The following is a 12,168-nucleotide window of genomic DNA, read 5'->3' on the forward strand; positions in this document are numbered from 1 at the left end:
CTGTGATCCTCGTGCGTAGCTCTGGCCCTGTCCCGAGGAATATTATTAGAAGGCATTCGTTCCCCTGTCAACATGGTTGTGTTTAACCACCACGCTGAGAATAGCGCTCAAGGACACCAAACGGACTGAGAGGAGTGCACACCACTGCCTCCAAAGCGTGGACAACATCTGGAGGTGGGAGAGAGCGAGCTGGACGGCGTTCCTGGAGCCTTGCTCCCTTTTCTCGGGTCCCATCGCCTCGCGGCGCCCCGGGACCGCACACTGCGCCCCGGCCCCGCCCCGCGCTGTGGCCCCGCCCCGCCCCGCGCTCCGGGCTAGCCTCGGGGGCTCTCCCCTGGCCTGTGACCGCGCCCTAAGTCCTCCACCCGCCCGGCCCGGTGGGTGGGCGCGGGGCCGCCTGTGCCAACTGCCAGCGGTGACTCGGCGACCTTAGCTAGGAGGCTGTACCCGGGACCCACCAATCAATAACAAGAGCCGCGGCGCGGACTTTACTCAGCACCGGGTGCGGGGCGGACGGTGTCCGAGGGCCGGCCACAGCGATGTTGGCTTTCGCTGTCAGGACGGTGGTAAGTGCGGCCGGGAGCCCGGCCGGGCGGGCCCTGGATGGGGCGGGCGGGCCGCGGGCCGGGCCGATCACGCAGCTGCGCGGGAATAGGTAAACTTGCAAACAAGCTATCGAGGCAGGCGACCAGGCCGGGAGGCCGCTGTTCAGCCTGGCCTGCAGCTGCGTGGGTACGGTTGGCCGTTGGGCTCCCCGGGGTTGGCAGTAGAGGAGACTGAGGTTCAAGGTCAGAGGTTAGATCGACCCATGTCCTCTAGCACTAAGTTTCAACGACTTGGAAAAGACAGTGGCACCCTATCTTCAGGCAGCACCCCCACCCTTAGACCTGGTGCCACGGAGCTGGCTGACATGGAGTGTCTCGGTGTTTTTCTCTGACTCACACACTTTTGCACGCTCAGCCTCAGCCGTCTCTGCCCAGGCCAGAACCACTTCTCCAACTGCATCCAGTTGGTCAGCCTCCTTGGACTTCTCACACAGTCCCCGGGGAATTGTGAAACTCAGGTGGAGGCATCAAGCTGGACTGCCCAGAAAATCCTGAGAACTGGCAGGGGATGGCAGGTGGCAGCCCCATGCCCTCCCTCTCCACCACGCCCTCCCCCAACCTACATCTACTCCCCAGGCCTCCCCTGAGGGCATCCTGGACCAAGAAGTGCTTTTTCCCTGACTTGGACTCCCTTACTCTCTACTCCAAACTTATCTCGGTTTGTACCTACCTCTTTCTGTGCCAAGAAGAACGTTCAGACATACCAGACCCAGAAAACTGAGGATACCAATCACTGGCTTCTGGTGGAGAGACGATTCCAGGTGTTTCCAGATCCTAAGGCTCAACCTCACTCTTGCCACTGCCACCTGACTTGTGTCCCCATCCCACAAATAACCTCTAGGTTTAATTTATTTAGTATTGATTTTTGAGAGAGAGAGAGGAAGAGAGAGAGAAAAACAATGATTTGTTGTTACACTTATTTATGCATTCTTTGGTTGATCTCTGTATGTGCCCTGACCGAGGATTGAACTTGCAACCATGGTGTATTGGGACAACGCTCTAACCAACTGAGCTACTCAGCAAAGGCCCTTTGATTTTGATTTTTGATTTTTTAAAAGATTTTATTAATTTTATAGAAAAGGAGGGGGGAGCAAGAAGTATCAATTCATAGTTGTTTCACTTTAGTTGTTCATTGATTGCTTGTCATATGTGCCTTGACTGGGCAAGCTGAGGGTTTTGAACCGGCAACCTCAGCATTCCAGGTTGACGCTTTATCCACTGCGCCACCACAGGTCAGGCCCTTTGATTTAAAGACCTCCACTCTTGGCTCCCAGCAGAATGAGGCACGGCTCAAGAGAACCAGGCTTTGGTGGAAGGGTGGCCAAGAAGGGCTCCCAAGAGTTCTGGAATGAAACAGGAGATGGGCAGGGCTCTTAGTGGCCACTGTCCATTTGCGATCTCCCCCAGTGTCTGCTCCCTGGCCCGAACCCCAGTTTTTAGGGCTGGTCTCAGGGTGGTGGTATACTTAGTAGCTAGGCAGTTTATGCCCTCCAGCCAAGTTTTCTTCATCAACCAGGCCCACACAGATTCTAACAGGTGGATTTTTTAATATTTCTTGGCTCACCTCCCTGGCTCTGGGCCCATCCAAAGAAGAAAGGCGATCGTTTTCCAGGTGTATTGCTGCTCCCGTGCCCCCAGCAGCCCTCTCACATGCTCTCGGGCCCCCAGCTCTGGAAGCTAGGGCAGGTGGAGCACTCTCCACAGTCACAGCCCCAGACACCACCACCGCCACCGTGGTCGTCTCCACTGCCACCTCTGCCTCCCCCCTGAATCTTGGCTCTTGTCTTCTCTTTCCAGCCCAGGCAAGTGGCTGCCTCTTGCTAGGTTCTGCTCGCCCACTTGGTAGCACAGTTAGGCTTAGAGATCCAGCCCAAGGCAGACAGACAGGGCTCAGAACCTCAGTCCTGCCATGGAGGACGGGCAGCAGAAAGAGAAGGTACGGAACGGAGCCTCTGCCGCTTGCCTGCCTCCTACCCAGTAGCCTCAGACCGCCATCTCTCTCTCCCGCCTTCAGTCTCCCGGACTCTCTCTGCCACCTCTCTCCCGCCTTGCCAGGCCACTCAGCTCCTCGCTGCAGCGCTGTCCCCCTGCTGCCCCTCCCCCCCCCAGGCAGGACGAAACCTGTGGTCTCACCCTCACCCGAAGGTGCTGTAATCATCTGGCTCTCTCTGATTTTTCTCTTCTTCCCTTCTGTTTCTCAGCCTCGCAGGGGTGGGAGAAAAGGAGGTGGGGACCTCTGGGAGGGGGCAGTCACCTCACTGCTGGCTGGGTCGTGGTCCCAGGGTGAGAAAGGTGGGGCCCTGTGCATTCACACAGGTGGGAGGTCCCTCTCCCTCTGCCACCACCAACAGGTGCCATTCATCCTGACTTGGTTCACCTGAGCGCTGCCAAGGCCAGTGGCCACACCCACTCTCCCCATCCCTATTCGCACCTCCAGGCCCTGGGGAGGTGGAGACACCTATAGCTCGAGTGAGCGAGGGCTGGGAAGCCAGGCTGGCACCACCCAAGAGGCCGTCTCTGACCCCAGAGATGGGCACATAAGTGCCCAGGACTGCAGCTTGGGATTACCAGGGCCTCCTGGAGCTGGCGAGAGAATGAGCAGAATGTTCTGCTGCCTACAGGTGAAGCCACAGGGCCTCCTCAAGCCCTCCTCCCTGACGAAGATTGCCAGCCGCTTCAAGGCACACCAGGATGCCCTGCCCCGGCTGCCCGTGCCCCCGCTGCAGCAGTCCCTGGACCATTACCTGAAGGCGCTGCAGCCCATCGTGAGCGAAGAAGAGTGGGTCCACACCAAGCAGCTGGTGGAAGAGTTCCAGACTGCAGGGGGCGTGGGAGAGCGCCTGCAGAAGGGGCTGGAGCGCAGGGCCCGGAAGACAGAGAACTGGGTAAGAACCGAGGGGACCCCAGTTCCCCAGGCCCCACAGACGGTGCGGGGGACAGGGTGCCCTCCCGGAGGCTGGGGGTCATGTGAGCGTCCGACAGTGTAGTCTGTCCCTGCTGCACACAGAATCTTCCAACACTGACTGTACATTCATCTGTGCCACAGAGTTTCTTAACTGTACTCTGTGGCTGGCATTAGGCAGAGTGCTGGTTGAGCAAGACAGACACAGCGGATGGCCTCTTGGAGTTGACATTCAAGTAGGGCTGGGAAAGAGGTTATTAAACAGGACTCAGGGAGTGGTCGAGGTCATTTCAGGCAGTGAAGTTCTCTAGAAATAAAAAATTGAAAAGATGGTGAGAAAGAGGAGTGGAGACAGCAGCATCTGGGACAGAGGGAGCACAGGCAAAGGCAGGAGCAACCCGGTGGGATTAGGGACAGACAGAGGCGGGGCGGAGCGCAAGGGCGGGCGAGAGGAGATTGGGGCGGAAGGACTTGGACTTGAGCGCAGTGGGAAGGGGCTGCAGGGCAGCTTCAAGCAGGGGACTTGTGTTCAGTGACAGATCGCCCCACTTCTGTGTCTGTGTGTCACACAGGTGCATTCACCTCGTGGAAACATGTCCACACTGACGCTTTGTGCACTTTTCTGTGTGCGTCGTATACCTCAACATCTAGTGTAGCACGGCAGCCCGGCTGCCAGGCGGGAAGCGAGAGTCAGGGCAGGCGGCGGGGGGGATGCTGGCAGGGAGAAGTGGAGAGGAATTCGGTCCAAATACGTTTGGGTGCCAGTGGTACTTCCCAACGGGGACACTGGGAGGGGGACAGTCCCGATCTAAAGCACCTGTGTGGGGGCAGGGGGAGGGGACTGACTGGGAAGGGTGACTGAGGGAGAGGCAGGCTCCTGCGAGAACCAAAGCCAGGTCTGAGGGGAGCCGGCGGCAGTCACCAGCCAGTGGGTGGCCGTCCCGAGCCCGGGCAGGTCAAGGCCTCTGCCCCTGCAGTCAGGAACGGAGTCTGGGTCTGGCAGTTCTCCAGCTGTGTTTCGCCTGCAGCTGTCAAACAGGCTACAGGTCAGCAGGCAGCAGGTTACCCTCTGGCGACCTGTACAACGTGGGCGTGTCACCAGCCGTCACCCCTTGCCAAAGGCCCAACACGAATGGCCTAGTGTCACAGGCCAGCAGTTTCCCAAGGCGGGGGTCTTTGTGGTGAAGAGGATGTCCCACCGCCATCTGAGGTGGGGTGAGGAGGGGCAGTGGGAGCCGGGTCTCCAGGGCCCACAGGGCCTGCCAGAGAGAGGCACACTGGGCACATGCTTGGAAGGGCTGCAGAGCGGGCAGTGTTGCAATCAAGCACATAAGAGGCTCAGAGGTGGCAGTCACCAGGGGGTCAGCACAGCTCCAAGACAGGGGCCTTGAACGTGTCCATGGCAGGTCCCCAGAGACTGTGCTCTCCCACTGGGTAGAGCCCACATCTTGTCACTAGTGCAATGAGTTTCTTCAGTGAGCTTCCCCCAGGTCGCCCTGACCTTGAGGTCCAAGTGAGTGTCCACTCCTCAAGTCTGACACCAACAAAACTGAGGCCGCAGGGGGCCAGGGTCCCCAGTTCTACACTGAACCTTGGGCTCCCACTTTCCTGGGGAACGCCCACTTGGGAGGAGCAAAAACTCATTGGACTTTCTTTTTCTATATCTTTCTCACTTTTCCTTTATGTCTATCAGGCATGTATACTTTTATTTCTAAAAATAATAAAAGTCATTGACCTGAAAGAAACATGATTCACATCTCTGCCTGTCTCTTTCTTTCTCTCTTGCATTTTCCCTTGGCAGCGGTGTGTGCTTGCTCTCGCTGACTGGCGCGGGCTGAGGGGAGATGCTGGGGCGCCGCTGGTGGGTTTAAGGTGATCCTGGGTCTGAGCATTTGAGAATCTGTGCTCCACCAAGGGGGCCGAGGCCCTGGCGGAAGGAGTCACCGGGGCCCCCCGCATGCCTCCTGACAGGCTCTGGTCCTTTCCACAGCTGTCCGAATGGTGGCTCAAGACGGCCTACCTCCAGTACCGCCAGCCGCTGGTCATCTACTCCAGTCCTGGCCTGGTGCTGCCCAGACAGGACTTTGTGGACCTGCAGGGACAGCTCCGGTGAGTGGCTGAGGCTGGGCCGAGGCAGAGGTGGCAGGGCAGGCTCCTGGGCTTTTCCGGGGCCCTGAGTCCACTTCATCCAGGAGGTGAGAGGGACCCCAGCCCTGCTCACTATCTTTCATCCCCACAAACAGCCTTACGAAGTAGGGAGCATCATCCCTGTTTTACAGGTGGGGAAACTGAGGCTTAGAGCAGTGAGGGGACCTGTCCAAGATCACCTCTTGGTATTGGCTGATCTGGGACAGGAAGCCTATAACTGTTCACCACCACACTGTGAACTGGGCCCCCTTCCTCCCCCTAAATCTGAGGCTCCCCCCACCCAGTTCTGGTGCTTCTCCCTCCTTCCCTCTCTCTGGCCGCAGGGCTGACCTTTGTACACAGTCCCCTTTTCCACGTTGAGCCATATCACTTGCCCTGGACTCTGTTCCAGTCCTACCAGAGATAAAAATACCAGTGACAGGGATCTCCTGCCCAAGTACCCGCCGCTCACAGCCACCACCAGCCTCTCTTAAAGGCCCCGGGACTCGCTGGGCAGGTCTGGGGGTTCAGGCCCAGGAACTCCACCTGGTGGTCCCCATGTTAGGGGCCAGGAGCAGACCAGGCGTCAGACATGGTTGGTGTGGCCTAGATAGTCCAGGGAAGAAAGCCAGGTTGAGAGGTGACCTGGGAGACAGAGGTCCAGAAACAGGGACCTAGTAGAGGGGACACTTTGAGCCACTGCCCTCCCATTCACACTCCCGCTCCTGGGGTCCTGGTCACCCTGTAATTGATGCCTGGGAGAGGGTGCCCTCCTTCCAAACTCCAGACTGGGGTTCGGGGACTCAGGCCCTTTGTGAGTGAAACCGGCTACACTGAACCCTACTCCAGCCGTGACCAGGGGCTGGGCCTTAACTGCTCGATCCTGCTGGGCACTTGGCCCGCAGCTTGCCTCCAAGCCCTCTGCCTCTCCCTCTGGAGGTTGCGAGAACGCAGGCTCTGAAGGGCAAGCTGGGACTTGAACACAAATCCTGACCTTGAACTCCTTCAGGCTTCTGTAAGCAGGGCATGAGGAGTAAAGCAATCGGTCCTGCCCTCCACCCTGCAGGGATCCCTAACCCAGTGACCTTCCTTGGGGCATCTGCACTTCTGATCTCTAATTTTTCCCTCCAGGTTTGCTGCCAAATTCATCGAGGGCGTTTTGGATTTCAAGGCCATGGTTGACAAGTGAGCAGTCCAGCCTGCCTTTACCCTGCCTGCCACTTTAACACAGCCACTCCAGCCTGACCCAGCCAGACTCCAAGCCCTGGGTGCTGGGCAGGCCCAGGGCTCAGTTGATTTCACTTCCTGTTGGCCCAGCCTCTGTTGGGGTTAGGGAGACAGCATGGGGATCAGGATGCCTGGTCCTCTGCTCCAGCTACTGGGACTTCCTCCTGGTGACCCTATCCCAAGAGGCCCCTAGAATTGGCGTCCCAGCCAAAGAGGCCCCTGGAGGTTGACTGGCTACTTAATCTGCCCCGTGGCAAACTAAAGCCCAGAGAGGGGAAGGAAGTTTCTAGGGTGACTCACAACAGGCCTCCTGACCCCAGTCCAGCTCTGTCAGTCCCCTTGCTCAGACTAAGGGGAGGAAGGGACCCCAGGGACGACAGACACTGCTGGTGACACCTGGCCCAGCCCAGCAGTGCCCAGCAGCTCCGCCCTCCCCTCCCCTCTGCTTGCCCAGCGGCCTCTCACAGTCCCCCTGCCCCACAGTGAGACCCTGCCCGTGGAGCACCTGGGGGGGAAGCCGCTGTGCATGAACCAGTACTATCAGATCCTGTCCTCCTGCCGCGTGCCAGGCCCCAAGCAGGACACTGTCGTCAACTTCAGCAAGACCAAAAAGCCACCCACGCACATCACAGTGGTGCACAACTACCAGGTGGGTGGGCCCCACCGCCTCAGCCCCTTCACCGCAGCAAGGGAGGGGGCAGGGCCAAAAGCCTGCTTCCCCGACACACATGCCTATGTACTCCCAGCAACAGGTGGGCCCTGGGTGTCTCTACTGAATGTCCGCTAGGCCCAGCCTCAGGGAGGCCAAGAGAGCCGTGTGCCTGCCCAGACCGAGGAGAGCAATGAAAAGACATCCTCCCCTGCCTCTCCCCATTGCCTGACCCTGTCCCCTCAGCCGGGCCCAGGACAGCACTCGCTGTGGCCTCTGGGCTGCCAGGGCCAGGAAGGGGCATGGGATGTGACTGTTGCCAGTCTGAGATGCCCACCAGCGCCCTTCTCTGCACCTGCCTGCTCCCGGACAGTTTTTTGAGTTGGACGTGTACCACAGCGACGGGACGCCCCTCACCTCGGATCAGATCTTCGTACAGCTGGAGAAGATCTGGAACTCATCGCTGCAAACCAACAAAGAGCCTGTGGGCATCCTCACCTCCAACCACCGCAACTCCTGGGCCAAGGCATACAACAACCTCATCAAAGGTGCCCCGGGGGGTGCGGAGGGAGAGGCGAGGCCCGCGTCCCATCCTGTGCCCACACCAGGCCCTGCGTGGCCACGTGTCTCATGAATCCTCTCAGAGCAGGGGTTGCTAGACACATTTCAGGAAACTCCGCTGGGTTTAATTTCCTTTCCTCTATGAAGTAGCAAGTGGGATTAGATCTTGCATCCTCTGGCTGAGGAGCCACCTCTGCCTCCCCATCCCTCCACATCCTGTGTTAGCCGGGAGCATCGTCCCTGACACAGACCCCTGTGTGGGACCCCTGGCTGCTGCCCTGACTCTCCATGAGACCCTGGGCTTTTGCTCCTTCATTTCTAAAGTGGGCTGGGCGCTGCCTCGGGGTCCTGTGGGGCTGCAGGGGCCTGTTGAGTGTCAAGCTCCAAAGACTGTCCCAGCATCCAGTGGGTGTTCTGGATGCCTGACACCGCATCTTGTGCCCTCCCTCCCCACCGTGCCACCTGCAGACAAGGTGAACCGGGAGTCAGTGCGCTCCATCCAGAAGAGCATCTTCACTGTGTGCCTGGACGCGCTCATGCCCCGGGTCTCGGAAGACAAGTACCGCAGCCAAGTGGCGGGCCAGATGCTGCACGGGGGCGGCAGCCAGCTCAACAGCGGAAACCGCTGGTTCGACAAGACGCTGCAGGTGAGCATCTGGCGGAGTCCCGACTCCCATCCCAGACACACCCTCACCTGGCCTCTGCAGCCTCGGGACTTCCTGCCTCTCAGCCGGGCGTCCCTGGCCTCCCAGCTAGTGAAGCCAGTGGGAGCCAGCAGGAGGACGCGGCTGTAATTACTGAGCAGCCAGCCTGTCATTACTGGCACTGGCCCAGAAACTGCTGGCACCCCAGCACACCCCTTCAGCACATCAGAGAGAGCCCAGGACACGAGGCCAGGCACAGCAGCGCAGTCTTTGCCATGATTTTCCCTCTCTGCACCTGTACAGTGGGGTGTGGCAGGACTTCCCAGTAGAATAGCTGTAGGGACTCAATGAGGTAGACGAGCATGGGATGTCCTTGATGTGGCCTGGGACAGGCCCAAAGCCCCGGATGAGGACTAGGTCTTATTAATGATCATAATAAACATAACCATTGATGGTGCAGTGGATAAAGCTTGACCCAAAAAGCTGGGGTTGCTGGTTCAAAGCCCCAAGGTCAACAGCTCTGAGCAAGGGCTCATCAGTGCAGAAGTCACTGACTTGAGCGGGGGAGCATCCACACAATCCCAAAGCTCACCAGCTTGAGCCCAAAGGTCTGGCATGACAAGCCCAAGGTTACTGGCTTGAGTAAGCGGACACTGGCTTGGCCCCCATCAAGGCACATACAAGAAACTCAATGTACAACTAAAGTAAAAGCAACTACGCGTTGATGCCTTTCACCCTGTCTCTCTTCCTGTCTTCTCTCACTCTGTCAAAAAAAGTTTAATAAATCATAGTAAGTCAGCAAACCCTGAGGGGACTTTAGGGAGGCCCTTCCTCTGGGAGCCAGCCAGAGAGTGGCTCCAGGGACATCGGGCTGACAGGTCCCCATTCCCCTCCACAGTTCATTGTGGCAGAAGATGGCTCCTGTGGGCTCATTTATGAGCACGCAGCAGCAGAGGGGCCTCCCATCATCAGCCTCGTGGACCACGTCATTGAGTACACGTGAGTGTGGTTCCCTTACCCTCTGCCCACTTCCCTATTTCCTGGTGACGGGTGCCACGTAGGTCACAGACTAGCTTGTGGGGGAATGGCTTTTCCCTAAAGCCTGGAAATCTGTTTCTTCAAAGGAAGGCTGAAGAGGGCATGGGTTTCAGAGCCAGACAAACCAGACTTTGAATTCTGGCTCAGCCTCTTCCCAGCCGCATGACCTTGGACAAGTCCCATCCCTTCTCTAGGCCTCCTCCATTTGGTCACTTGAAAGCTGGAGGTAGCTTCAGAAGAATAAATCCGAGAGTCTCCCTGGGGCTGGACCCCCCGTCCAGCTTCAGGGACCCATCCTCCTCACTCCAATCCCAGGGACGGACCCAGGCTCCTCGGGCAGCAGCATGAGCCTGAGGCCCCTATGTCCACATAGGAAGAAGCCTGAGCTTGTGCGATCTCCCATGGTGCCCCTGCCCATGCCCAAGAAGCTGCGGTTCAACATCACCCCTGAAATCAAGAATGACATCGAGAAGGCCAAGCAGAACCTTAGCATGTGAGTGCCGGGCGCTGGCTGGGAGGTCTGGGAGCCTTGTGTTGGACAGGCTTTCGCTGCAGGTCTGCCATTGTATCCAGCTGCTTCTGAGACACCCTCCCTGGGAGGGCAGGGCTGCCAGGTGCCTGCCTTCACCTGCCTCCTCCCCACCCCTCAGCATGGTCCAGGACTTGGACATGATTGTTACAGTGTTCCACCACTTCGGGAAGGACTTCCCCAAGTCAGAGAAGCTGAGCCCCGACGCCTTCATCCAGATGGCGCTACAGCTGGCCTACTACAGGTGTGCCCCGCCCCTCCCACCCATAAAGGAGGGTGGGGCAGAGGTGGGGACGGCCTGCCAGGGCCGTGCTCAGCCCATCTCCCACCCAGGGTCTACGGACAGGCGTGTGCCACGTACGAAAGTGCCTCCCTGCGCATGTTCCACCTGGGCCGTACTGACACCATCCGCTCGGCCTCCATAGACTCGCTGGCCTTCGTCAAAGCCATGGATGACTCCAGTGTGATGGTGAGAGGTTCAGATGAGGGTGGTGAGCTGGGCTCGAGCCACCTCCCTGCCTGTCCACTCTGTCAACACACATTGATTGAGTACCGACTATATGCCAGCCCTATGGTGGGCACTGGGAATATAACACAAGGTGGAGCCATACATTTAGCTCTGAGCTTCCTGGCAGCCCAAGAGAGAAGGGAAGTTTCATTCATTCACTCACCAGCAGTGAGTGCATACCCTGGAGTGGTGGTAGTTCCACTTCTTACTCTCAGACTCGTGGTGGATGGGGAGCAGGCTGCTGAGACAGGGGCAGGAACAGGGAGGGCACAGGGCTTCAGCTCCCCCCTTCCCTCACCCCAGGAGCAGCAGAAGGTGGAGCTGCTGCGGAAAGCCGTGCAGGCCCACCGAACCTACACTGACCGGGTGAGTGAGCCCTTTTGGTCCCTACATGCTTGACCCTGGGCATCTGCCACCTGCCTGTCCATCTGCCTGTGTATCCCTGCAGCAAAGGCTATTCACCCTTAGCTTGAACAACCCCTCCCCTGAGCCTTAGGGTACCTGGAACAAGGCTGAACGTCCCCATTTGAAAGATGGAGAAACTGAGGCTAGGCTAGGCTCACCAGGTTCCAGGTGAGCCCAGGATCTTGTGCCATGCTCTCCCCACTGCGTGGAGCCCAGGATGCTGAGGGCATACACAGTGGGCAGACAGCAGGGTTTCTGCCAGCTGACAGCTCGGGCTACCGTCAGCAGCGGGAGGTCTGGACACCCATCCTGGCTCTGTCTCTGAGCACGTGTGCCAGGATCGGCCCATGTACACACAGACCATTTAGATCTCACTGCCACCTACAAGGGGAGTTCAGTGACTGTCCCCATTTTACAGACGAAGACACTGAGGTTCCAAGATGTAAGTGACCTGCCAAGGTCTCACAGCCAAGATGGGACTAGGCCTGTGCTCATAAATCCTACACTGTCTGCCTCCCTGGGCAGGCCCCTGGGTCTCAGTTTTCCCATCTGTGAAATGAGGGCTCTCCTGCCTGGCTGTTCTGGTCTCATGGGTCTGAGGGGCCCGTGAACGGAAATGGTCTGGCTGCCACCGGCTTCTGAGGAGGGCAGCGGTGTCCTGTAGTGCCACAGGCCCTGCTCCTGACAGCGCCCCCTTCTGTAGGCCATCCGCGGAGAGGCCTTCGACAGGCACCTGCTGGGCCTGAAGCTGCAGGCCATTGAGGACCTGGTGAGCATGCCTGACCTCTTCATGGACACTTCCTACGCCATCGCCATGCACTTCAACCTCTCCACCAGCCAGGTGGGCCACCGCCCCATCTCTGCCCTCTGGGCCCCTGCCGCTGGCCTAGGTGCCCTGGGGTAGGATGGGACAGAACCCGCTAGAGCAGAACATAGGCTGCACTGACTGGAGCCAAAGTCTAGAATATGGTCA

At 58.6% G+C, this 12,168-nt stretch overlaps 1 protein-coding gene across 4 annotated transcripts in view; it reads left to right on the forward strand.

Annotated features, from left to right (window-relative positions):
• The window catches only part of CRAT (carnitine O-acetyltransferase), an 18,262-nt gene continuing 6,094 nt past the window's right edge, over positions 1 to 12,168 (forward strand). For 2 of the 4 annotated variants that reach the window (XM_066255983.1, XM_066255982.1), the window contains exons 1-13: positions 2 to 566; positions 3,227 to 3,490; positions 5,498 to 5,616; positions 6,766 to 6,819; positions 7,345 to 7,510; positions 7,884 to 8,058; positions 8,540 to 8,718; positions 9,614 to 9,714; positions 10,127 to 10,246; positions 10,404 to 10,526; positions 10,616 to 10,751; positions 11,094 to 11,156; positions 11,899 to 12,036. In XM_066255983.1, the coding sequence (XP_066112080.1) occupies positions 540 to 566; positions 3,227 to 3,490; positions 5,498 to 5,616; positions 6,766 to 6,819; positions 7,345 to 7,510; positions 7,884 to 8,058; positions 8,540 to 8,718; positions 9,614 to 9,714; positions 10,127 to 10,246; positions 10,404 to 10,526; positions 10,616 to 10,751; positions 11,094 to 11,156; positions 11,899 to 12,036 (1,665 nt within the window). In that variant the 5' untranslated portion in view covers positions 2 to 539. Of the gene's footprint in view, positions 567 to 2,402; positions 2,542 to 3,226; positions 3,491 to 5,497; positions 5,617 to 6,765; positions 6,820 to 7,344; positions 7,511 to 7,883; positions 8,059 to 8,539; positions 8,719 to 9,613; positions 9,715 to 10,126; positions 10,247 to 10,403; positions 10,527 to 10,615; positions 10,752 to 11,093; positions 11,157 to 11,898; positions 12,037 to 12,168 lie in introns of all 4 variants that reach the window. The other 2 variants (XM_066255984.1, XM_066255981.1) reach the window with 2 other exon arrangements.

The sequence above is a fragment of the Saccopteryx bilineata genome, chromosome 2 (assembly GCF_036850765.1).
Source record: "Saccopteryx bilineata isolate mSacBil1 chromosome 2, mSacBil1_pri_phased_curated, whole genome shotgun sequence".
NCBI classification, from domain to species: domain Eukaryota; kingdom Metazoa; phylum Chordata; class Mammalia; order Chiroptera; family Emballonuridae; genus Saccopteryx; species Saccopteryx bilineata.